General features: G+C 33.2%; 3 protein-coding genes across 5 annotated transcripts; 1 reads left to right on the top strand and 2 right to left on the bottom strand.

Moving 5' to 3' along the window:
* Positions 1-524: 524 nt before the first annotated feature.
* On the bottom strand, positions 525-2,212 carry LOC122600371 (RING-H2 finger protein ATL13-like). The gene has a single exon (XM_043773077.1). It carries the CDS (start codon positions 1,948-1,950, stop codon positions 568-570), a length of 1,383 nt encoding a protein of 460 aa, XP_043629012.1. The 5' UTR covers positions 1,951-2,212; the 3' UTR covers positions 525-567.
* Positions 2,213-18,907: 16,695 nt separating this feature from the next.
* On the top strand, positions 18,908-24,489 carry LOC122600831 (mannosyltransferase APTG1). Of its 3 annotated transcripts, XM_043773605.1 has the most exons (10): positions 18,908-19,115; positions 19,596-19,827; positions 19,921-20,038; positions 20,511-20,615; positions 21,063-21,349; positions 21,780-22,061; positions 22,701-22,902; positions 22,997-23,148; positions 23,730-23,892; positions 24,009-24,489. In XM_043773605.1, exons 2-10 carry the CDS (start codon positions 19,598-19,600, stop codon positions 24,090-24,092), a joined length of 1,623 nt encoding a protein of 540 aa, XP_043629540.1. In that variant the 5' UTR covers positions 18,908-19,115; positions 19,596-19,597; the 3' UTR covers positions 24,093-24,489. The 3 variants fall into 3 exon arrangements, with proteins under 3 accessions (XP_043629540.1, XP_043629539.1, XP_043629542.1); XM_043773604.1 differs by lacking the exon at positions 18,908-19,115 and having other exon boundaries at positions 19,389-19,827; XM_043773607.1 differs by lacking the exon at positions 18,908-19,115 and having other exon boundaries at positions 19,794-19,856.
* Positions 24,490-25,984: 1,495 nt separating this feature from the next.
* On the bottom strand, positions 25,985-27,144 carry LOC122599974 (transcription factor IBH1-like 1). Its single transcript, XM_043772598.1, has 2 exons — positions 27,006-27,144; positions 25,985-26,755 (listed from the first exon to the last, which is right to left on the bottom strand). Exon 2 carries the CDS (start codon positions 26,743-26,745, stop codon positions 26,182-26,184), a length of 564 nt encoding a protein of 187 aa, XP_043628533.1. The 5' UTR covers positions 26,746-26,755; positions 27,006-27,144; the 3' UTR covers positions 25,985-26,181.
* Between the last annotated feature and the right edge of the window lie 463 nt (positions 27,145-27,607).

The raw sequence follows: 27,607 nt of genomic DNA, 5'->3' as shown, positions 1-27,607 counted from the left end.
CATGTTGCTCCTTTGGTTAGGTCAAGTCATTGTCAAAAATTCATCAATTAAACATCCGCGATTGAAGGCGCGCTTGAGTCTCTAAACAAATTTTATAGTAACATAACTCAACAAATTGACAAGTAGTTGAGATGAACCACCAGATACAAAAGAAAAGAAAAACGTTGTCACTTAACAACTTATTGACTAATAGATAGTATGACCTGGTTACAACTAATAATGGAACTGTTTTCTTGAAAGTAATATGCAATTTAGATATTCTTGATATAGAAGGTAACTTTCCCAATTACGAATAAGTACAATGTGAACAAATATAATATGTTAAGAACATATAGCCTGTGAAATTGGATATAGTATAATGAAAAGGACATTCTAGGGAGAAAAAAAAAGCCAACATATATAAATATAAACTTGCATATATATATATTTGTATTTGCATTGTTTTTTAATCTAGATTTCATCATTTTGTTTTCTTTGGCTAATCATAATCCACTCTCTCCCAAAACTGAAGAATACCCATAAAATATCTAAGAAACAAAGGTATATATATCTAGAGGGTAAAAAAATTTATACATTTGTTGAGGAAGATGGTTGAACCACCTTTAATTGTTGCTTGCCCATAAGCCAAAATAGTGTCCTCCTTGCAAAAGATGGTGGATTTGATGCTTCTAGTGATGGTGAATCCATCCATTGACATATTTGAATTTCTTGATTGTCCTCCCACCTCCCAATATCCAATTCAGAATTAGCCCTCCTATTTAGGTTTGTTCCATTACGGTGTGTTGGAAAACGGAATGAGAAAGACCCTCTTGAGGACGGCCCAATGGCAGCAGCCACGGTTGAAAAGGCCTTTTCTTTCTTCCCTCTTAACCAAATTTTGGACACCGAAAAACTCTCCCTCTTGCTCTTGCCAATTGAACTACTACCATCCTCACCATCAAGTACTTTAATTCGCTTAAAATCTCTCATTGAATCACCCCCGCATTCGGACATTGCTGGCCGATGGCATGGGGTGATTGGAAGAGAAGATTTCTTACTAGCTTGTTTCTTGACTTTGGTACTAATTGGTACTTGTAAAGATGAACTCTCATTCACAACATATTCAAAAGACCCCATTGAGAAACACCTTCTAGCATCATCAATTGTTTGTTTCTCACTACTACCCTCACCAACACCACAAGTATCCACATTTTTAAACTTCCCAAGCTTAATAGTAACAACTTTCTCCTTATTTTCATCTTCTTTCACCATTTCCACCTTATCAAACTCAAATTCTTGATTACTCAAATGAGAACTCACTCTTCTGATTGAAGAACTATTTTGTTGATCAGAACTATTAACTATCTCTCTAGAAACCTCACTACTTCCAGATTCAAGAACAAACACAATAGGTGAACAACAAGAATTTGGACTAAAATCACAAAGCAAACTACCTCTACATAAAGGACAAGTAGAGTGAGACAAAAGCCAAGTATCAATACAATCCATATGAAAAGCATGACTACATTTTGGCAATAATCTAAGTTTATCTTCACATTCAAACTCACAAAGGCACACAGCACAATCAAAAGGATCTTTAACACCTATAATTGACTTGTAACTAAAAACAGGCAATGTGTCAATGTAAGACTGGTCAACACCAGAATCATGGAGATGAAACAGTTGTTGTAATTGACCTTGAAGTGCAGTCACATTATTATCAAACTCATCTGGATCCCTATAGCTAATTGGTTTCATAAAAAATCTAACAAGAAGATGAAGCAGCCCAGAAATGAAGACAATTATAGCTAGAATTATGATGATGAGTAGAACACTTGGACTCACCTTCTCATTTAGATTGAACCCATGTGATTGGTGGTTGATAATAGCCAAAGGTGGTGGTGGCGGTGGCGACGAGTGAGTGTAATAGTATGGTCTTTCATACTTGGAAACAAACATTTTCTGATCCATTTTTTTTGAAAGCTAAGAGAAATATATAACCGATTTTTGGGTTCCTAAAGTAACTTTTCAGTATAAAAGAGATTATGTATCTTTGGACTAAAAACTTAACAGACATTTAAAAGAAGCACCTATTTATAAAATTCAACAAAAAAACCAACATAGGATTTGTCAAGTTTTTTAAAGTTGAGTGCTTGGATGAAGCTCAACTCTCTAGCTGTCAAAATATAAGAAAGAGAGAGAATGTGTGTGAGAGTTGAAAATGGGAAACTGGTAGACATAAATATTGAATCCAGGAAATTAGATTTCAAAAATGGAGTAGAATATTGATGCATTTATTGATGGATAGCATCGAATTGAATATAGCTTTTTCTTATAATGAGGAAGAAACCTACGTACGCGTTTACATAAGTTGCTAGGATATATTTAATTTCATTTTCTATGTTAATTTTTTTTTTTTTTTTTTTTTTTTTTTGCATTAAAGAATAGGAGAAATCAAAATTATGTGTGAGTGAAAATGGGAATTACAAAGAAATAGGATGGGTTCAACTAAAAGCCTTTTAAGTTGACTTCAAGACCGGAGCATTCACATATCTATAATCTATGCGCCCATTTAATACTACATTAAGTAATATAATTATCACACACAGTAATTTGTGGACAGAAACAATAATCATGAAGCTGGGAAATAATGTTATTTTCAAAATCATCAGTGTATTTAATGTTTTAATTTGGATCATATTTTGGGGAAGGGGGTGGTGAAGGGCTGGAAGAAGAGTTGCTCAACCCTTTGGGGAACACCGTCGCCATCTAAGCGGGTTGGAGAAGGGTTGGAGTTCGGCGGGTAAAAAGCCAACGGAGGGTTGGGGAGAAATGTTAATGTTGGAGTGTGAAGGGAGGGGGACCACCTGCTTTTGACTTTTTGTTTAAATAATTTGGAAGGGTTGGAGAAGTGATGAATGCCATGAAAAATGATTGGGAAGGTTAATTGAGAGGATTGAAAAGGAAAAATGAGTCGGAAGTATATGATTGGTAAAATTTGGAAGAGTTGATTTTTTATTCACTACATGACTCCCTTTCCAAGGAGGTCAATATTATTCTAAACATATTTAAGAACATAAAACAAAAAACACCATTAGGGTATTAATTAGCACAGTGATTAAAAAGTTTTCTAAAATTTTTTTTACTGATCAGTTAAGAATCAAATCCCAACAAATACAATTTTATTAGGGAGTCTCTTAGGTAGTTAGGTACGCTATACAAACTCATTAAAACTGGACGAGTAAACTCTTTACGGGGTAGCCAGGATTCGATCATAAGATGGACACACCAAAATGGAGAATGTTAACCATTTAAGATCCGTTTGGTTGTACAAGATGTTTTTTTGTTTTCCATTTTTAATCTTTAGAAAATAAAAAGGATTTTTATTTTTTCTAGAAAACAAATATAAATTTTGAAAACACATTCTAATAAGAAACTAGAAATATGTTGGAGATGTGACGGGATGAGGGAGAAAACAAAAAATGAAAATGGAAAATGAAAAATAAAAAAATGATGTTTTTTTTTATGAAAAAGTTGAATAATTGTTTTTTGTTTTCTTGAAAAATATTCTTAATTAGAAAACTATTATTAAAACGTGTTTTCTGTTTTTCATGTTTTTTTCTTAAAAAAATGAAAAACAATGGGTGTTTTCTACAACTAAATGCACCCTTATTGTTTCTGTATTTTTGTAGATACAAAAATTTATACGAGAAAAAAAATTAATATTCATAAAAGTCATGCTTCATACAATTTTATAATACAGCTGTACGTGTGATATTACATATTAGTGTATGATGAAAAAGTCTTGTGCGTGGATTATTATCCTTTAATAAATTATAAACGTTCTTGTTAGTTCTAGATCTAAACTACAAGGTTGTAGCCGATATCTGTCAATATCTTTAAGGGTCTGTCCAATTATAAAAATAGGGTCATAAAATGAATGATCATTAATTGTTGAAAGTTGTGTATGAGCTTATAATTTCCAACAAGTATTTAGAACTATACTAGTTATGGTATCCGTGGGTTGTCGCGGGATATGCTTTTTATATGAAAAAAGTAAGATCGTAACTATGTGAATGATATTTAATGAAAACATGAGAATCAAAAATTCAGTATCAAGAAAAATAAAAACGAAAACTTTGATGTGGGACAAATTTAAAAACTCTATGTATATAAAAAGACGAATAAAAAAAATCAAAACCAAAAGTAAAATCGTAACCAGATGAAAGTTATTTGATGAAAACATGAGAACCCAATAATTTAGTGTCAATAAAATAAAAACGAAAACTTTAATGTGGGACAAAAGTTAAAAGATAGAAAACTTGTACAATTGTACATTCCACGCATAACGTACTTATACATTCATATAGCTTTTTAGTATATTATAAATGAGAATCCAAACATTTAGTGTTAAGAAAATAAAAATGAAAACTTTGATGTGGGGCAAAAGTTAAAAGATAGAAAGTTTAGGAGGTTAAAATGAAAAATGATAAAAATTATTAGGTGCTATAAGAACTTGTACATTCTACGCATAACGTTAAAGCTTGTACACTCCACGCATAAAATACTTAAATGAAAATAATCAAAAACCAAATGGTTAAAGGTAAATTCGTAACTATGTGAAAGTTGTTTGATGAAAACATGAGAACATAAAAGTTTAGAGTCACGAAAAGTCAAAAATGAAAGCGAAAACGTTGATGTAGGGTAAAAAAGTTTAAAAAATTGAAATTTTAGGGGTTAAAACAAAATTTGGTTAAATTTGAGGAGGTTAAAACGAAATTTGGTTAAAATTAGTATGTGCTTTAAAAGCTTGTACATTTCACGCATAAACGGTATGGTGTCTTTGCTACTGGAGCTGCATTGGGTAGGAGATCAATTCGAAATTCAACTTGTCGAGACGAAGGCAATCCCTGAACGTCATCAGGAAATACGTAGGGAAATTCACGGACTATCGGAATATCTGCTAGTTTGATTACTTCAGTTGTCGTACTCATTAGATTTCACTTGTTTGACTCAGATTGTTCACCTTGGATTTCTAGTAAGCCTCCCCCACTTAAGGGGATTCTAAGGATTTTTGCGCGACATACAATGGTTGCATCTACCAAGGATAACCAATCAATCCCCACTATTACATCAAAGCTACCCATATCAAATGAGACTAAGTTTATATAGTATGAATGAGTATCGAGTGTTAACACACATTTAGGCACAGTTTGGTTTAGTTTAGAGATTCTACCACTAGTTACTTCAATTTCATAATATGCAGGTGTATGAATAGGTTTCACGTTAATAGTGCACACAAAGTTAGTGGAGATAAAGCTGTAGTCGGCGCCCGAATCGAATAACACAGTAGCTAAATGGTTGTTTAAGAGAAATGTACCCGTGACAACGTTTGGATCGTTAGCGGCTTCCACAGCATTCAAAGCAAAGACTCGGCCCCTAGCCTGCTGGGCTGGGTTAACTCTTGGTAGATTAGGAGCTGCAATTTGTAGTGGATTTTGATTGACTGCGGCTGGAGCGGGTCATCTAGCAACTCTTGGACAAACATTGCGATAGTGCTCAGTGCTGCCATACTCATAGCACGCTCCTCAATTGGCTGGAGGATTTCTGATGTTCAATGGTGCCACATTCAGTGGTGCTACTGGGATTCTGGCTGTTCTGCAATCCTTAGCTAAGTGCCCAAACTTCTGACAATTCTGACAAAATCGACATGGCACTGTGGCTGGATGATGATAAGTACAAGTAGTACACAAAGGAGATTGTCCACCATACGCCCTCTGTCCTGGTGCGACTGCAGCGAACACCTTGCCATCCCTGGTTCTCTTGTCAGCTCTGAAGTCTCTCTTCTTACTAGTTTCACCAAAGTCCATCTTCTTCTCTCCAGACTTAGTCAGTGCTCCAGCCCTAACCAAGTCATCAGTCATAGCACTGGTCCTTCGAATAGCTTCTTCAATAGAGTAAGGAGGAATGCCAGTCATAGTGTTACGAATCTGAGGAATGAGGCCATAGATGTATCTTTCAATCAACTTAGACTCAGAAGTCACCAAGTGAGGTACCAATCTGGCTAAATCTTGAAACCTGCTAGTATACTCTGCATGTCCAGATCCCACCATCGTGTGGTGCCAAAACTCTTGTTCAATTTTCTGCATCTCATTCAGCGGGCAAAAACAGTTCTTCATCATCTCCTTAAACTGATCCCAAGGTGTTTCCAAAGTGGCAATTCTCCCACGGGTTCCTAGCAAAGTGTTCCACCATGACAATGCATCATCGGTGAATGAACCTCCAGTGTATCTTACTCTCTGATGAGATGGACATTCGCTTATATCCATGACTGCTTCCATTTTCTCCAACCACTTCATAAAAACACTTGCCCTTCCTTTTCCATTGAAATCTGGTGGACCACACTTCTTGAATTCGGTGTAACTGCAACCTCTTCTTCCCACTGCATACTCATCATTTCTGGGAAACCTCCTGGGTCCAGGGCCCACATACACACCATCCCCAACAAACTCTACTTCGGGGTCAAAGTCCTCTTGTTCTTGGTTCACTTGCTCTAGTTCAACTCCCTCTGGTTCAACTACAACTTCAGGTGCTCTTCAATTCTGGTTCGGGACCCCACCCATTGCAACAGCCACTTGTTCGACAATAGTTGGCATTGAAGCTGCCAACTGTTCAACAATGATAGTGGCGAAATCGGGATTTTCGACATGACCCATGCCACCACCACGGCCTCTTCCTTGTTGGCCTCCACGACCACCTCTTGGATTACCACGACCACCTTGATCAGCTTGAACCTCGACATTTGGGTTTGCTCTTGTTCGCACCATTTTCCTATATTAGGAAAAGACGTGATCGGCGTTAGATTGAGGAAATAGTCGTTTGTGACGTCATTTACGCACTCTCAAACACACTCGTGTTAGTTTTCTAGAATTCTATACATTTATGCTTTCATTATCGCACGCAACTCAAGAAATCAAGTATTATGTCTGTAAATAAGCATTATCATCAATGTCAATCATGCAGTACAAAGTAACATCATAATAAAATATTCAATTCATGAAGGATAGTTTGCAAGATGAATAACATAACCATTTCAACTTAAATCAAATTTTATATCCACTTAACTTTCGACAGCTAAAGCGCGGTCCGAATCTAACACCTACATCTGTTTCACTAGCGGTGTATGTATACAGGGTGTACCAACGGCTAACCCTCCACACCCCTAGTACATCTAATGCAAGGTCGGATCACGGTACTGGTATGCTCTCTAGGTATTGGCAAAGGTATGTATATAGGGTGTACCAGCAGCTAACTCTCCACCCAACCAACACCCATTAAGCAGCCCAGGGTTGCTACCACGCTCTAACCATCTTAGGTACGATCCATGTTGCTAACATTTCCATAGGTACATATACCACACGCAAAAAGTTGATCAGGCTTTTCTGTGATGATATATTGCCATATTTCTTTGCTAACAACACATCATCTCGCTATCACATTATTATAACTTAAATTTAACCCATCTCATAGATTGAATACCAATAGCATGAATGTACGTGGCAAGGTAGCATGGCTCTAAGTTCTGCGCATGAATGAATACAATAGCATGGATATCGCAGATATAGATAAGATCCACAAAGATTGAATGCACACATAATTCCTATCATGCATGCTACGTGCGGTTCCTAAGTTATAGTCTAGGCAAATCCACCTAATTCCAATCTGTAACACCCCGACTACGGCGGAAAACTCGAGATGCAAGATAAAGCACACGCGCACATGGATGTTACATAGGAATAGCTAAATGTGTGCATAGATTAAGCATAAATAGTCGATTTCATAGTTCAAATAAGCAAAAGAGAAGTCATCATACATAGGTTCAACAAAACATTCAAATAAAATTTAAGTTAAGTTCCCACGCAGGGGAAACGGTTAGGCATATTGCCAACTAGCACATAAGAAGGCATGCAAGACTCCCAATCCTAAGCCTGAAGTCTGCTACGAGTCCCATGCTACCAATCCTAGGCCTGAAGTCTGCTATGAGTCCCATGCTACCAATCCTAGCCACGATTTGCTTGGTTACCTAAAAGGAATACTTAAAAGAGTCAACACAAAGGTTGGTGAGTTCGTAGGTTTGAAATCATGATTGAATGATTGTAATCCTCATTTGAATCACATATAGTTTACCCGAATAACCACTTGAAAGCATTAATAGATTGAATGAATGAGATTTATGTCGTCAATAGAATTCGTGAATAACATAGTATGATGTGACTATAGACCTGCCTACGGCACATAAATATGAGTATGTGTATAATCGTACACTTACGGTACCTGGCGAGTATGTATCAATCGTGCACTCACAGTCATAAACATAACATGGCTAGTATGTATCAAGCGTGCACTCACAGTCATAAACATGACATGGCTAGTATGTATAGCAAAAAGTAGTCTAATAGCCATAGGATAAACAATGAAAGCAGTTACGGCATATATAAAAGCATAATTTGTATTCCTTTCACCCCAAAACATAAGTAAAAAGGGGATACAAAAACTCACAGTGATCTGGTACAAGCACAGTTTGTAAGTACAGAGAACAAGCACAGAGATAGATAGGTTTTATCTATCGAGACCCAAGTACGTCTTGCTGAAAACCTATATACAAGTCATTGCCCATAAATAAGCACACGTATTAGTTCTTGTGATTAATTATTCATTGAAATGTCCTTGATGAACTGATGATTTAGCCCCTTGATGATCTTTGAACGTTTTGACTCAAAATGTGTTTTGTATGAACTTTAGTACTGGAACTGGACTCATCGTGAACTCACACCTACGCATTTAAAATGTTAATATGTCTTTAGTAAAGGTTCTTTAGTCTTAAGATCTTGATTTTTGATTGTTCATAGAACTCGTACCTTGATAATTAAGATGATTCATAACTCTAATGTACTGGTCTAGTAGTTATGTACATGACTTAGTCGATTGATGTTCAAGTAGGTTATGTTCTAGGACAAGATCGTTTTAAGAGTCCAGCTAGTGTTAGGATCGTTTTAGCTTCAGCAAGATCGTCCTAGGTTATAGCACAAGATCGTTTCAGGATGCCTAGGGTTTCAAGATCATTTCAAGGTTCCTAGGGTTTCAAGATCGTTTCATTTTAGACAACCTTAAGATCGTTTCAGGTTAAATGGTTCAAGATCGTCTTAGGTGCAGGGAGATGGGACGGTTCTGTTAAGATCGTCCCATGATTCAGGAACAAGAACAAGGTACACGATTGACTTTGGTTCAAGAACAATGGTTGAGCAAAACCAATCCAAAAGATCAGTTACCCAAGAAGTGAATGGTTTCCAATCACATACCAACACAACACCACAATAACCACACGAGATCAAACGAACGAGCACAAGAGAGGAGGGGGGCTACCCTAGGACGGTCTTGGTGATCAAGATCGTCCTAGTGCCGATGATTCAAGATCATTTCAGCCCCCAAGACGAGCTGAACAAGAATGAGTGCACAAACGAAAGTCTAGGTCGATTTCGGGACATGTTTGGACATTGCACTAGTACATATATACACAATAACATTAGTCAATAACACTTTTAATGATTACATGATCAAAAATAACATAAACAAGTCGTGGCACTCAAGAACAAGTTGTGCCTTCATATTCAAAAATGGGTTTTGTAGATTAAAGCATGTTATGACCCAAATTTGTTCATAAAAATGTTACTAAACACATTTAGACATAAACCCATTAACTATTTACACGATTTTCATTCAAAAACTGCACCAAATCATCAAGAACATAAACTTGAAAAAGTACGTTTTTTAATTTGATTAAAAACTCATCAAATGTTGTTGTTACCTGTAAAATGATTCAAGAAGTGTGTTTTGATTATCAAAAGGATGCTAAAAGTACAAACGATTTTAGATTTAACAATCCAAAATCAAGAGATGCTTTTGTGTATGTTTTTAGATGGCTGCAAGTGTGTGTTTTTGGTGAGAGAGTTGAGAGGTGGAGAAGATGAAGAGAATGGGGTTTCTCTCTCTAACTCTCTATTTATAGTTTTTCCAATATTAAATGAACTTAATAAGTGCAAGGACTATTTGCGAACATTTTGAACTAGAACTTTTATGAACACGAACGTTTACGACCCGATCTTTTGTATTTTATCATATTAAATCATAAACTCGTCATTTAAATCAAGATTTAAGATCAAGTTGCCTTCATGTAAACACATAATTGGGTCTAAAGTATATCGAGAACTTAAATTGAATTGAACTGTCTAATTGTTCTAACGGCGAAAGTATGATTCGAGGAACTTATTTAGTACATTTTTAAGACGGTTGTTACAACTATGTCAGTTTTATGGACTTTTAATGCATCAAAATATAGTTTTTAAGTGTTCTCATTTTAATTTCGTTCTCATTTGATTGTCACCCTATATATATAGATATATAATTATAACAAATTTTATTTTCTAACTTTCAATATTTCATATTTAACAATTTATTAGAAACCACATTACATCAATAACTTATACCATTCGTCATCGCCACCATTACCATTACCATCGCCGCTACCGCAACCAGCAAGGCCGCCATAATTTAATGAGTTATACAACATAATTTAATGGATTTTCAGTGTACAATTATACATGAAATCTGTTAGGATCAAGTGGTCAACATTCTTGTCTTTGAAGACAAAGATTAAATGTGCGATCCATACTCTTTAAAAAGTTGAGGTCCATCTGAGGGGAGGCCCGGAGAGGGGGGCAAGCAAAACCTCCGGCCGGGGCACAATATTGAGGGGGCACAAAAATTTTTAAAAATCCCTATGTATATTAATTGTAAATGTAAAAGTATAAAATTATATATATTTTTTGAACATTTATATTATGTATATATATATATATGTATATATTTGATTCTAATAACAAGTTAATGTTTAAATTATGTTCTATATCGATAGAACTTGATGTGAATAGTAACTTATGACGTGCCAAGACCATGTCGCATCCTGTTTCATTACTCGGATTTTGACACAACTTAATCTGTTCGGATTTTCTTTTTTGAATAAATATACAATATTTTAGCTATTAAATATGTATATACATACAAATTTATGTCCTTGATAATAAACTATACTAATTTACTTTAACTAATAAATAATATCTAAATGAAATTTAAAAGATAAAGAGCAAATCCACATCACACTTTCTCATCCACACAAAGGGTTCATATTGAGTTCTAAACGACTATAAGTAATATCAAAAAGATTTAGATTTACTCTTAATTCTTAGAGGTATGATTATGTTAATGATTTTTTCTTGATTAAATTTTATTATTTTTTTATTTTGTGATCATGTCTAGATGATTTTATTTAGAATTTCGTTTGAAATTATTAAGAATTTCATTTGATTAGAATTATTATTATTTATTCATCTCTAATTTGATATAAGGTTTAGTTAGATTAGAATAATAAATAAATAAAAAAGATCAGATATTGATGTCGATGAACTTTATATGGAGTTGAAGTTATTTAACACGTCACAAATTGATTAACTTAACAACCCAATAAATGTTTTGAAGGTCTTGAAACAGCTTGGTTGTTTCTCAAATGCAACGATTGCATATAGAATATTCTTGACTATTCCAGTCACGATTGTATCTGCCGAAAGGAGAAGTTGAAGTTATTCAAATTTTATTTTTATAATATTTCAGTTATATATTAAAAAAATTTTATATATAATTGGATTCCTAAGAGTAGAGGGCATTTTTTTTACGGCTTGGACTGGGCACCTGAATTCTCAGAACGCCACTGGTCATTTTCTACTTTAGGTAGATATTAAAGATAGTGTCTCTACATTAATTAAGTAGGATAAGGTTGGTTTATATCTCAACCACTCTCATATATCATTGTACACACCAAATGGTATTAGATCTCATAATTAATAAAAAACGACATTGGGTGTTATTAATTACCAATTATAAATGGAACTTTATATAAAGCTAAACAAATTTTACTAAAGACGTATGAACTTTCATCAATTTAAATTAAATTGATCTTAGAAGTTTGGACCTAGTGGACATCTTTTTCTACTCTAATCCCATTCTTTTGGTAGAGGCTGTTTCTATTCTTTTCTTTTTGGACACTTTTTGGGTATCTTTTGTGGTCAAGACAAAAAAGAACATAGGTTTGTGGCCAAATTTTGGACGACACTCAAGGTCAAACTTCCTAGGGACAAAATAAGGAATGAGATAAAGAAACTTTTAGAAGAGCCAAATCTTCGAAAGATGAACATAGAAACAAAAATACATAAGTCAAATGACAATCTAACTGGAACCCATTCGCAAGTTATAATCTCTTTGAAAAATGAGAGAGATAAAAACTTGGAATATTGATGACATTATATATTTTTTAATTTTATAAAATTCTTACTTTAGTTTAAAGAGCTAATAACTAGGATAAAGAAAAGAAAGGCAACATATATGAGTATGTGTTTGATCGCTGAGATAGACGGCGCCACTCGATCGGCTTGTCATTAAATAAGTTCCATTTACCTTTTATGTGTTAGGTTAGGCCCGGTGATATGGCGTGGATTTATACTACTCGTATATTATAAAGCAAATATCCTTTAAATTTTTAACAATAAATTTAGATTTTCAATATTAATTTTAAGTATTTCTCCAATATTTCTCTTTTATCTATTCTATATTTACCTAAAATAACTATAATATTCTTTCTCTCTCATCCATAAATCATTTTATGCTACTAATTCATTCAAAATCTTTTATCTCAACCGTACATCGATAAATTATAAAATTTATATAGATGTTCTTAAAATTTCATGTTCTTTCATTAGAGTGGTCATTCAATATACTTTCGACGAAATTTTAAATCCGAGGGCATGTAGATCACCCCATCACCGCTACCGCTACCGCCGCCGCCGCCATTACATCACCACCCTGTTATCACCTCTATCAACACTGCAACGTGTGGGCACCGTTCATGTCTATAGGAATAAGCATGTTGTCGTTTTTATAGTTTTAAGAGACGTTTAAAATTAAGAAAAACCTTATGCCGTAAAAAAAATGGAGACATTTAAACTACTTATATGTACGACATTTTTCTAAGTGTTAAAAACATAATCATACAAACTATGATAAGATCAAAAGAAAATTCTTAAAGTTATAACATTAAAAATTAACTAGTCATCCATTATTATTTAATAGGTTTTGCTAAATTCAGTCTTAAAAGTTGTTAAGTTAATAAAGAAATGTACATTGACTATAAATTTAGGATATGTGTTTTAGATATGAAAGGTATAACTTTTTTATACACGTTAAATACAATTCTTATAGCTATATTTAACATTTAACTATTCAAATAACAAACAATAATTGTGCTTTGTATTATGGGAACGTAACTTAGTTTAAATAGAGCTAAAATTAGTTTAAATAGTGGTAAACTTTGCATAAAAAAGTCTCAACATCGAGGCTTTTTCCTCATGGTAACCACGAGGGTAATCCTTCATGATGTAACGAGCTAGTGTAGCGTGAGAGCATTGGTCTAAGGTTACTTATTGTCCATTTGGATATCATCACTAAAAATTCTCTAAGTCATCTAACTAACTAATTCTAACATTGTAAAAATATTGTCACAGAGACGTGAGAATTCAAACGGTGGATATAATGACTGGTCTACAAAACATGACCAAACTTCAGGACCAACGGCTTTCTAATCACATGAACAATTTATGGACTATGGTCTTACAATATTAAAAAATCAATACGAATTAAATACAGACGTAACAAGTGAAATAACAAACTTTATCCATACCAACTTGATTTGTAGTCACTTCTAACTCTAACCGCTATTTTTTTTTGGAACATTATTGAGTCGTTTTTTTTTTTTTTAAATGTCATGGAACAATAATAAATTAACAAACTTTATCCATACCACAACAAACATAACAAATTATATTCTTCTGATAGATTTTATAAGTGACAACCGTCTCTACTATTAGAGGTGTCACTCAATCGAAATGTCGTTGTCGACGCATCAAAAGTAAAAGATTATTATCAAGATATATTTGATTTATTTGAATAGAGAAAGTTGTATGGGTCCATGTTTGGTCGAAAATAAGTGGTAAATCAAAATTCGATGTTTGTACGTTAGGTGTGTTAAAAGAGACACTTTTTAATTTTTATGGAATGAGTAATACTAACCGTGCAGGATCAAATATATTATTATTGACAAAATGTAAAAGTATACTCATTAAATTTTATAGCTCAGCTAATTGAGTGATTTCAATTTTATGCGCTAGACGGAAATTTAAATTTTGCCCCGTGCAATCAAGTTATGTGAAGTTGCCTTTATCTAATTTTGAGAGATAAAACAAACTCATGTTCTTTGAGAGTTAAAACAAACTCATGTTCTTTTTAGCGGCCTATATGCAATAAGATGTAACAATTCACATTGGCATCTTTAACACACGGCGGTCCCGTAGATTTTATGTTCCCTGTTTAATATATAAAGTAGGCAATTTGTATACAAAATTTATGTATATATATAACAATATGTTCAATAGTACAAAAGAAAAAGTCATAAAATATACACTACAAATAATAATGCATTTGTCTACACTTTGAAAAGCTTTTTCTATCATTTAGTTAGAAAATAGAAACAGCATCTCTACTTAGGTAGAGGTAAAGTATATCTACACTTTAACCTCCCTCATACACCGTCGAGGTATTGAGACTCAAAACCCGTAAAAAACGGCACTGAAAAATTTTTTTTTTTCTTTATATGGGTCATGTTCTTATGCACAAGTTAAACATGCTAAGATCCGACCCTATCTAACAACTCCTTATATTAAAATCATTGTGCATATTAATACTTTTGAGAATGATCGGACCTTATAACGAAAGATCACACCTACACAATTATATTTATTTGAAAAGTCAATAAACAATTTCCCACTTAGCTTGAAATTCATTTAAACAATATGACACATATATCTACTCCACCTACAACACCATCTTCATAATAATGATATAATGTATTACAAATATAATATCAGTAAAAATATAAAAAAATGACAATGAGTCAATGATATACTCCCCGTCCCAATTTAAATATCCAAAATTGACTTACGGAGTCTTTCGTCTTTAACTTTGACCATAAATGTTTTTGTTTGTATAATATAATAACTAATGAAAGTTATATTAATGAAAAGTACATCTAACGCTCAACATGTTCATATATTTTACATTAATTGACGTATAACACACATGAAACAACTTACGGTCAAACTTGAAAAAGAAAGACTTCAAAAATCAAAATATGACATTTAAATTGGGACGGAGGGAGTAATAAATTATGAACATAGCGCGTAATAACTATAAAGAGAACGTATGACAATAATAAGAATAACTTCAAACAATACAACACTATGCTCAAAAACCGTTTAGTGTTAAAATATAATGAATTAATAAAAGCAATAATATTATGAATGGGTATCAGTATGGCAATGGAGGCGCCCGATCAGAGATGGAAGGGAGATGGATCAATACAATCATCTCATGGGTCTGATTGGTAGTTGCACATTTTCAAATGTTCAAGATAAATGGACTTGGGATTTAAACGATCATTATGACTTCAATGTTAAAACTTTGCGGTCTCACATTGATATGTGCTTGCTCCCGTCTACTGATCGTCCTACTAGATGGATAAAATTCGTTCCAAAGAAGGTTAATATTTTTGTTTGGCAACTTCTGTTGGACAGAATTCCTACCAGATTCAACCTTTCGATGCGTGGCGTAGATATTTTCTCTATTATATGTCCAATATGTTCAGACCGACCGGAGACTGTACTTCATTTATTCTCCGAATGTTCAGTAGCTTCTACAATTATTTCTCGTATTGCAGTTTGGCTAGACCTGGAGTGTATTGCTTCTATTCATCCTGCTTCGGTTATTGATTTGGTGGATAATGCTCAATTGAAGATGGTTGCTGAAGAGTTGGTATTATCGGTTATGTTCACGGCGTGGTGGTACATATGGCACATAAGGAACTCAATTGTTTTTAAGTCTTCTACTATTTCACTTTGCGATAGTTTTGATTATATTCGTTCCCATTCTTTTAATTGGTACGTGTATAGGAATCGCAAAACAAGCATTAGATGGGATGATTGGTTATCAAATCTCCTTTTGACATTGTAATTTTATAGATAGCTCGTCTTGAGCTATTTTTATTTCATTTTTGATATAAAAGTCGGCGGTTCAAAAAAAAATGAATGGGTATCAGTAGCAACAAAAATAACGTAAGAATTAAACAAATAAACGCTATTCTTTTAAGTCATTAGCCTAATTATTTCCTAACAATAACATTATTAAAATATCATAAGATAAGATTAGAAAAAAAAAATTTAAAGTAATCTATATGCTAAAAAATCATAAGATAAGATTAGAAATTTTTTTTTTTAAGTAATGTATATGCTAAATTGATAAAGCTTTAGGATGATTTGTAAGTTAAAAATTAAGAGGATTTATTATTTTCTTAAAAAATAGATTTAGTGTTTTTTAAAAATTTGACATGTGAATCAAAATTTAAATGCTCGAAATAAACTTAAATCAAGTCCAATAAGTATCAAAATAAAAATTAAATAGGACAAATCCAAGGCCTTTAGAAAAACTAATATGACAGCTGCCCGATGTGGAATTTTTTTGTTTTCAATAATTACGTAAGTTTTTTTTTTCAAACAATTAAAATTTCCACCAAAATATAGTACTACTCTTAAAATTATACCAAAATTTGAACATTAGTCTTCTTTCAAAAGACATAAGCCCAACAAAAAAGGCGAATTCCACATTGACAAAAATTACATAAGTGCGTTGCCAATTTGTCATTCAAGTTTCAATGTCACGTTAATTATACTAAAGTGGCATCAGCTCAATGCATCGGCAGTGTAGTGGTGGGTAACGATTGGCTGGTGGTAACGACGGCGATGACAAATAGCGTAGATTAATAAAACAAAGATAACTAATGTAAAAGTGGGCAGTGTGGTTATTTTAAGAGTTGAGAAATAGACGTTGTAAATTATTTCATTAAGAGTATTTTTGCTACATCAATAGTAGATGAAAAATTTCAAAAAAGCGATGAGTAAAATAAATAGACTGAATCATCATTTGAGGAAAAAAAATGATAAATAGTCTAAAATAATCTTCCTAAAAATCTTTTATATGATCATTACACTTGGTAGAATAAAATAATAAGATTAGAAGAAGGAATAAGTGACATTTTATCATGATTTAAGATTATTAAGAGAATTATTAGACCAATGCTAGAGTGACAAAACTTTTACAAATAAAAATCTACAAACACGTGTGGCATGTGAGGTGGTCCGATCAATAAAGAGAGACAAAGGAAAGTGATTACATAGACACAATTTAATTGGTGGAAAAAGTTTGTTTATAAAATGTTTGTAAATTTAGAATTACTCTAAAAAAGCAATGTTTGGGTAAAAATCTATAAACATATGTGACATGTGAGGTAGTCCAATAAAAACTAAGACCCATGGGGCAAGAAGTCATCTACGTGAGTCCGTTCCTCACTTATAAAAAAGCATACAAAAACTGAGGCCCATTGGGTAAGAAGTCATGTCGTGAGTCCGTCCCTTAATAACTTTCAAGCATAGTTATCGACTCGGTATTTTTGACTCGACTCGAAAACTGATTTTTTGACTCGTGAATCGAAACGTGACTCGAATCGTAAGAGTCAGGATATTTTATAATATATAATTTTATAATTATATATAAGTTTTTATAGTAGATATATAGTATTGTATTGATATATTATGGTAAAAATAATAAAAATTATTAAAATAAAATCAAATTTGAAAGCATATAAAAGGGTTACGTTTAAAAACTAAAAATAAAAAAATTATTTTTGTGACTCGTGACTCGAAATATGACTCGTACCGACTCGCTAAACAAAACACGAGTCATGTTACGAGTCTGAAGCAAAACGAGTCATCCACCGAGTCGCCTCGTTTTCACTTGATTTTGACTCGACTCGTACGAGTCAACTCATGACTCATACGAGTTTGACAACTATGCTTTCAAGTTTCAATGTAAAATGTACGCTTGAAATTCCATAAACACATCTTATATGTGAAGAGAAAATTGAATATAGACTGTCCGGTATCTAAAGTTTAGGTGTGAAACCTTTTACATACTAATTTTTATTTTTTATTTAATGAATAAATTTTTGAACCTCATGAATTTTATGATAAAAATAGTATGTGCATATTCCATACTTAAGGTTTTTTTTATTTCGTTGGTAAAAATAACTTTTGTAAAACGGATTATATAATAAACATAGATTAGTTTGTTATATTGAGTCAATACTCAACAAGGTTGCGAAACTCTGAAATCAGGATTGGATCAACGAGGAAAAATCAGGATTTTGAAAAGTCTGGATGGAATCGGAGAAAAAATCGGATTGAGTTTCGATATGTTAAAATAATAATTTTTAATATATATGTAATAGAAAATTAAAAAAAAAATCAAAATTAAACATAATTGTTTAAAGATAATAACATAATTTATCAAATAACCTTCTTATTAAATATTGAGTTGCTAAAAAATAAATAAAAAGTGTTAGACTCAATCTGATACAGCCGATTCTTAACCAAATCTGACCGATTTTTGACCGAAATTGTCAAGTTTAACCAAAGTTGACCCGAATGTGTGATGTTGACCGAATATTAATCAAATTTGTCTCGATAGCCACCGATACACGAACCGATTTGGCCCAATCTAACTGTATCGGCCGATTTCAACACTCATCCTCAATACTCGAGTTGAGTAAAATAAAAAATCTACTTACCGTTCCATCAAAACAAAAAAAAAAAAAAGCTTTTCCCCAAAAAAAACATATATTTTGGATTCATGAAGCGTTTGTTACAAAATCATTTCTTGTTCTCCACCATATTACATCAAATCAGGAAATAATATCTAATAATGGACTTGGAACAAGATTCACTTCACTATCTTTTCATTTGTTGACTTATTTTTGGTTAAAGAATCACTCACTCTTTACTCTTTAGCTAAATAAAATTCTTTCACTGGTAAGTTCCAAGTATTTTTATTTGATTTGATATTGAGATTCTTGATTAGTCATCTTAATTAGCTCCCCAGATTTTGTGCCTTTAAGGTGTTTGATGAAAGTCTTGAGAGAATACAATTTTATTACAATCACACTCCCATTTACATTTCAGTCCTTAAATTTCATTGCAGTAATATAATTATAAATGTAATTGCAGTCTTTATATTTGTTAGATTTTATCATAATTTTGCTCCTGAGAAGGTTATGAATTAGATTTTGTGCTAACTTATATATAACTTTTCCAATAAAAGAAATTTCAAGTCTATGTTTTTGTACTTGCTTGCGACATTGATTACGGACCTAACGATTTTCTTGAAGCTAACTGCTTATAGTGATGGAAGTTTTACGTTACGGATAAACGATAAATTTGCCACTGCAGTTTAAAAATGGGTTAGTATTGGTTGGTTAAAGTTTGAATCTTTGGTATATATACTTATGTCAGTAATGAGAAAGCGAACACATTCTGCTGAATCAACACATGGAGGAGATGGAGATTCGAATCCCAAATCTTGGCAAGAAGATAGAAAGGAAGAGGATGATCGTTTTCTATCATCCAAGAAAATTTTGTTAATTTGTTTAGTTTTCAGAATGATAAATTCCTTATTCGTACAAACGTATTTCAACCCGGATGAGCACTGGCAAGCGCTTGAAGTTGCACATCGAGTTACTTTTGGGTACATTTAGCTGTTCCACCGAACTTCATGTATGTTTCTATTGTTGTTTTACTATTATACATATAGGGTTTAACTATGTTGCTTAACTGACAGATATGGACATTTAACTTGGGAATGGAAGAAGGGTATACGAAGCTATCTGCATCCAATGTTATTTGCCGTCCTATATAAAGTTCTTTCCTTTCTTCATCTTGATACTCCGCTTTTCATGGTAAGCAAATTATCTTTCATTATACTATTACAATGCTAAGTTAAACTTGTTATGAGGTTTGTATGTAAGAGCTGGGAAAATGGGCAGGTCAGTCAGGGTGGGTAACTGTTTAAAAAGTTCATGTTTCTGCTGGTCAGGTTGACCCACTAAAACTATTCTATCAATTGTTGTATACATGTTTTAAAAACAGCTAATGCATCACGTATGACTGCAAATGTGTGTTGATACAACTACAACAAGTTGAAGCAATTTAAGAGGTTGTAACTTGTATCCATTAACAAATGATTGATTTCTACCAGGTCTGCTTTAAAGCCATTCATTTTTTATATTTATTTTATCTCTTGGACTCGGATAAAACATAACCAATCAACTCACCTAATATTAACTGTTAACATTGCCTAGATTTGTATCTGTTCATTTTCTGTAGAAAGATAATTTATTTGACGTACTTGTATCATCTCTATTTTTCTAGATTAAGGCTCCACGACTATGGCAATCTATGCTGTCTGCCTTTGGTGATCTCTACTTGTTCAAACTCTCTCATGCTGCATATGGTTACCGTGTTGCACAATGGGCAGTATCCTTTCATGAAATACTGTTATTATATAGCAAGGGTTTGAGTTAGTTTTTGGACTAGTTATCTGATTAATGTGAATTGGAGCTTCTGATAAATTATAAACATGATTTTCTTCTGAATCTCTTATTATGATTTATGCAGGGGAGAATAAATCTAGCTTCATACGTGCCGCAAAAGTTATATAACGAAAGGATGAAAAGAAAATTACTTATTCACCTTCTTTTAAACCTAATTTATAAATGGACGTTTTAATTATGCGAACATTTGAACAACCGATTATCTGAGTATCAGAAGCTTCAATAGCGGACGTATATTTGAAGACTATATTCAATCGTTCATTTTAGTGTATAAACTGATTATTGCACATTTTAAAACTCCCACCCATGTCACCCTTAAATTCATATTGGATATCATAATTCGCATATGCTGTACTTAATTCTATCTCAGCTCTTTTCGCAGTTAACAAACTGGTTTGTATTTTACTGTATTACTCGCACGTTATCCAATAGTTTAGAGACTGTTCTTACAGTTATTAGTCTCTACTACTGGCCTTGTTTGCGGGTCAACTCTAGCAATGCTCTCACAGCTTCTAGACCATGGGCCTTGGTTGCAGCTGCTCTAGCCTGTGCCATTCGACCCACAAGTGCTATAATATGGGTTTATATCGGCTTCATGGAGCTTTTTGTGTCTCGAGATAGGTTGAAATTTGTTTTCCTTGAAGTCTTGCCTATTGGGTAGGTATTATTGCCCATCTTTCTATTACTAAAGGTGGTGAAATGAGCTCATATTGGTTGGATAACGGATCAGAACATAGAATACTTTTGTATGGATCCAGTTTGGTTGACTTGAACAGTTTCATCAAAAGTTTATATAAAAATAGCTAGTCAACTATGATTACTAAAATTATAGTATTTCGATAATCTAGGTATTTTCTTTTTGTTTAAATAATTTAGGAGACTTTGTGTGTTATAAATACAATTTAGGCTAATATTGGCCCTTTTCCTCTTAGATTTTCTGTTATATACATGTTACCCATTTGACCCATTAGACACAAACTTCACCTGAATTGAACTATTCATATGTACACGGATTGGAATTGGCACTTCCCCTCTCTAAGAATAATAGCATACATATGTTTGCTTATGTTTCTACCTCTATTATCAGGCTCGTGGTGCTTGGACTGACATTCTTACTGGACCATTGGATGTATGGGTCTTGGGTTTTTGTACCTCTGAACTTTCTAAAGTTTAACTTTCTTTCTTCGGGAGGTGACTATTATGGAACTCATCCATGGCATTGGTACTTCAGTCAGGGATTTACTGTCATGATCTTCAGTTTTTTGCCTTTTATGGTGGTTGGCATCATCCAATCTAAAAACTGGAAGCTTTCAGGACTCATTTTGTGGGTTTTAGCACTTTATAGTGTTTTAGGGCACAAAGAATTCAGGTATGTTTGCATCAAACTTGAGTTTGTCAGAAAGAGATTCCTGTTTTTGCAAAAATGAAGAAAGATCAATGCTACATTTTGCAATAACCAGTCATTTTGAGCATTCTTAAGATCAATTCTACACAATTCTTACGAGTAGAATGTTGGTGCATTTACAACAAAATTTTCACTAATGTGGCTAGAAAAGGTTGTAGGTGGCAAGATAGGTAGCTAATGAGTTAAGATGGGTCTGGGTTGAAACGGCCCACCTTTTGTACTACAGAATAAAATAGTCTGGGTCGGATTTGATATGGAAACACTTTCGTTAGTCCAAGTTGATATCTGTTTTTCTTTGACAAGTAATGCACTGAATATGCTTATAAAGCTAATATTTTACTATATTATTTATATATTTGGAAAGTACGAGTATGATTTAGGAGGTTAAATGAATTTGAAATATCCTATTCACGACTTTTAAGCTGGTTACCATGTTTCGTCTAATTATCTTTCTCTTACAAGCTAAATTTTTTATTGGTCGAATTTGAGATTGAAAATAACCTATGTCAACCCCGTTCATAAGTATATTCATCTAATTTATCACCGCCAGACATGTTGATTACTTCTCTAAATTCTTTACATGATACTTATCCTATATAACAGGTTTGTTCTCCCAGTGCTTCCAATAGCTTTAGCTTTCTCTGGTTATTCGTTAGCCATTTTAAGCCGGCCAAACTCATCTGGGAAAATGAATAAGAAAATTACGAAAACTCAATCTAAATGCTCTTGGCAGATAAAAGCAGCGGTCTTTTTCTTGCTTGCAACAAATGTTCCCATGGCCATTTACATGAGCATGGTTCACCAGGTACGTAAAATTTCAAAGATATGCAGTTTATTTTTAAGTTAGCATTTTTCTCATTTACTTGTGTATTAGTTCTTATGATAAACGTAATAACCAGAGAGGAGCAGAGGACGTCATTAATTATCTAGCTAAAGAGGCTCATTATGGGAATGTGAAAAACATTCTATTCTTAACACCATGTCATGCTACTCCGTACTATTCGACTTTGCATCAAAGGATTCCTATGCGTTTCTTGGATTGTTCACCAAGGTATACACTATCACAAATTCACAATATACTGAATGTACTCCCCATACTCAGTTATTCTTCTTTGTTGATGCATATGTTTCTTTATGTTACGAGGCCTGAAAATGGGCTGGTTGGGTAATGGGTCAAAACAGGTACTTTGCGGCATTTAATGTCGAGTTCCATTAGTCTATATAAGAGTTTTCCGAATGTTGAACTTTTTATAAATAGTTGGCGAGTAAAAATGTAAAATATGATTAGAACATAATCATATAATTCAAGTGAAATTTTATATTTTTTGTGATATAAATACACTTTGGTCGACCTTTAAAGCGTTTGGCCCATTTAACCCGTTTTCTTTTCACTTTCCCTTATCTTTATAATAAATATCCAGATATCAATTCATATCTCGGTTTTGAACTCATGACTACAAACATCAAGAGTAAACCTTAGGGCCAACACCACCCAAGAGGAATTGATACTTTCCGTTATCTTTCTGTTTTACCCATTTATAAACATAACCTGTCGCAGCCCATGCATAAGTAAAAGAGGTCGAATTTGCCAACTCTGCTGATTACAAATCTATTTTGGTTTTCTGTTATCAGCGAAGCGAAGGGATCCCTTGATGAATCTGACCAGTTCTTAACGGACCCATTTGGATTCACATCCGAATTTGCAAAAAACTGGTCTCAACCAAGTCATATCATACTATTCAACAATGAAGAAGAACATCTTAAAGATTTCCTTTTCTCAAGTTCTTATGCAGAGGTACAATTTCTCTCCATGAATATTACAGATATTATTCTATTGTTTTAAAGGCAAGAGTAATCTTAATTGATCTTGTTTATAAATTTCCGTAAATCAAAGTCGTGTTATGACTGCAGAGAAAAAGGTTCTTTCATTCTCATTTCAAGGTGGACCGAGATCTTCAAGCATCAGTTGTCGTATATGAGCTTTTAGAGGAATGACTCTTCAACTCAAGCAGCTGGTTATTTATTTACTGGAATTAACTTTTAGTTAAGTTACAATTTTGTCACAGTTGATATAGGCTACTAACAACGATGATGAATACATAATTAGTTTTATAATGTCTAATTTCCTGAAAAACTACAATGTATGCGGTGAGAAGTACCCGAAGCTGATTGCAAGATTTTATAGCATTGATCAGGGAGATAAAGATGATGCTCTAGGAAAGTATTTTGCGTAATCTTGCTTTTAAGAAAGTCTCTTTATGTGCTGTTGATCAGTTCTATAAGGTTAGGTCCCTATGCAAACATACTTAACGATTAAGAGATGGTACGGATTTCATCTTGAGCTTCAAATGTGTATGCACAATGTTTCAACAAATGCATTTTACTATCTGTCCCTCGAGCTCTTCAGTCTGTCATATAATCTATAAATTATTCAAATTTCTGAATCCTGGCGCAGGCCTCTTTGTCTCTGTCTTATTATGGACATAACTTTTTTTCTTCTTTGCAAGTGCACCTATAGACAAATAATACATGTAATGTAAAAATTTGAAGCTAGTTTTACTAGTAAGGTTTCCGATATAAAAGTTATATATACTATTAATTTCAACAGTTTGATCATCTCTCAATCTTATTTTGAGTAAATTATCTAGCTAACACTAATATATGGTCTCCTTTAGTAATAGGTGACTTTTGTTAGTATATTTAATGTACCTTTTTGTTAAGCTAGACATGACCAGGTGTAGGCGGATTGGAAACGACCTAGAGATGACAGAAGAGTCCAGTAACTGCTAACGCCATGTACCTTACAGCTAAGATTTGGCACTACTTTGTGACTTGCGAGTTCCCATGATGGTTGTGGATGTACATCATAGAATCAAATTCTCATGGGTTCAAACCTAGCCTAATTTCTTTAAACATTGGGTTAGACGATGAACTTTTATTTGAATCCATGAACTTTGGTATATATATATCCCTAAAACTATTTCTCTAAAAGCTGAACCTGTGAGAGTTAATAGGTTCATCATCATCCGAAAAGTCAGATGAAAGAGAAACATCATTAGTCCTCAGCATGATAGATGAGAATGAAGTTTGAAAGATTCATAAGTTGCAATGGAGTTTAAAATGAGTTGTGTTTCCACAAGAGGAGACAAGTTGTTCTTTGGCTGCATTAGCTTTTTTTTCCCAACAGAAAACCACTCATTATTAGCTAGTAAGTGGGTACTAAAACACAAATTGTATAGAAAAGTCATAACTGATTTAAGTGTGGAATGGTTTCTTTCTAGCTTATAAATCAAGGTAAGTCATGGATCATTGTAAACACTTTTGCCTTTTAGCGGTCATTTTTTTACCTTGAATAGAAAACAACCTCTATCCTTTAGGTAGGAATAAGGTTGCTTATATCTCAACCTTTTAAAGTTTTCATACAACGTCATAGACGAATTTATGACCCATAACCCGAGAAAGATGATATTAAGTGTTACTTTCTTACTTTTTTTAGCTTAGAAAAACAATATATTCAATTCATGTTTATCATTCATAAAAATTCATATAACTTGGCATTAGATATAGCATATATTTTTTAACTGAAAGATCAATGTATACATAGCACTTACAGAAAAAACAGGCAAATGATTCAGGGGAGTATTTAGTGGCCATTTAAGCCTCTCACAGGCATTACTTACTTGGTAAAATAGTATATCAACCATTACTTTTGTACCATTATTCAAAGACCCTACAACATGTACCAAGCCAACACCTGTCTCAGTTTTCAGCTTCACGTTCAATATTTCCAAACAAATCTATGACAAAAACATTCAACCAGCTGCTGATTCAGAAAAGAATGAAATATTGAAGCTGCTTACACATTTGAAATAAGAGGCTCCCAAATCTTTGAATCAACCACTAAAAGTAATTGTAACGTTTTTTAGCCAAAAACTATATATAAATGATGACTTATATATATAACTAAAGATCGAAACATAGCATTTGTCGAATGTGACATTTTTTGTGTCACATGTTTCGATATTGATCCTGTACATGGTTTAATTTCTTTCGATAACTCGAGTTCTATGTGTAGTTTTTTCAACTAGCTTGTTTCAGTTGCATCTGCGACGCTTCTCATCACATCGACTTGCACCTTTAACGAAAGGATATAGTCTAATGCTTCTTTGATAAGAGAGACTTCATCCATGGATTCTCCCCCAGGTACAAGTGTTTTAAGCACTTGTGTTCTCTTCTTAACCAATCTTTTCGCGATACAAATAGCCAAATTCGATTTAGGAGGACCTAATTTTTTTATTCTTTGGCTAACACTCCGACTCTTTTTCAAGATCTTTTTGCTTCTAACCCTTTTAAGGCTAGTACTGACCATATTGCTAATGGTCTTTTGTGGCTCGACCCATGATTCTTCGGACCCTACTATATTGTTGACAAGAATCTTGTTTTCGTCGTCTTTTTTAGCGTCGGAAATTAGAGCATTGCTCCATGAAGTTGATGCACTTTTTGCACAAGCTAAAGCAATGTCAGCACAAAGCTTTATTTTCTTCTTTCTTTCCATGACATCCATTTTTTTCTTTGAAGAATAGCATACTTGAAGACCCTTTATCCATTTTTTAATAAATTCTCTCTTGAGCTTGCCAGATGTATGCATATTTTTTTCCCTACAAAAAAAAAAAGTTAAGTAAATTAACTTTTTAATTTGATGTAGAATAAAAATATACTATAAATCTATAATATTCTTGACGAGAAGCAAATAAATACATATCATATTATATTCATGCAAATGTAAGTAATTAAATTGTGTTCATGCAAAATAATAATATTGATAAAAGAAAGTTCCATGAAGGCAACAAAAATTTGTGTTCATGCAAAATAATATACATATATACAAGAATATGAAGCATAATGTACCTTTCTTAATTTGGATTTATCAATCATCTATTGTTGAAGAACCATGGAAAATGTATGAGAAAATATTAGGGTTCTTGCAAAAATTAGTGTTGCAATTAATTATACAACAAAAAATGTAGTATAAGAGAGGGAGATGAAAGAATATTTAAGTGATGAGGACAATGAAAATGGAAATGAAGGCTTTTATTTATTTGTTTTTCTCTGAAAAGGGAAGAAGAGGGAAGGTGGTGGGGTTAAGAAAGAAAGACACAGCACATGCTTTCACATGGGTGTACATGGCCTACTCTTCTCCATAAAAACCCTAAGAAGGAATATTATAAATTTTCCACCTTCACCCATTTTTATGAAAAATTATATATAATTATCTCGTACCAATGGTGAATGTTATTTGTTAATTTACATTATGTTAATGACATTTGTTAATGTTATATGGTAAATATGTCAAATACAATTCCAAATCAATATTAGTAATGGTATTTCAGAGTCATTTTGGCACATGACCGAAACTAGTCCATTTGCACTCCCGATGTCTCCCCCAATACACCCAATATAGTGTCGTATTAGTGTCATATCATCAAAAAAATTTTCCAATACATTCTTCC

This window comes from Erigeron canadensis, chromosome 5, assembly GCF_010389155.1.
Source record: "Erigeron canadensis isolate Cc75 chromosome 5, C_canadensis_v1, whole genome shotgun sequence".
Lineage (NCBI taxonomy): Eukaryota > Viridiplantae > Streptophyta > Magnoliopsida > Asterales > Asteraceae > Erigeron > Erigeron canadensis.
This window is presented reverse-complemented; position numbering and strand designations above follow the sequence as displayed.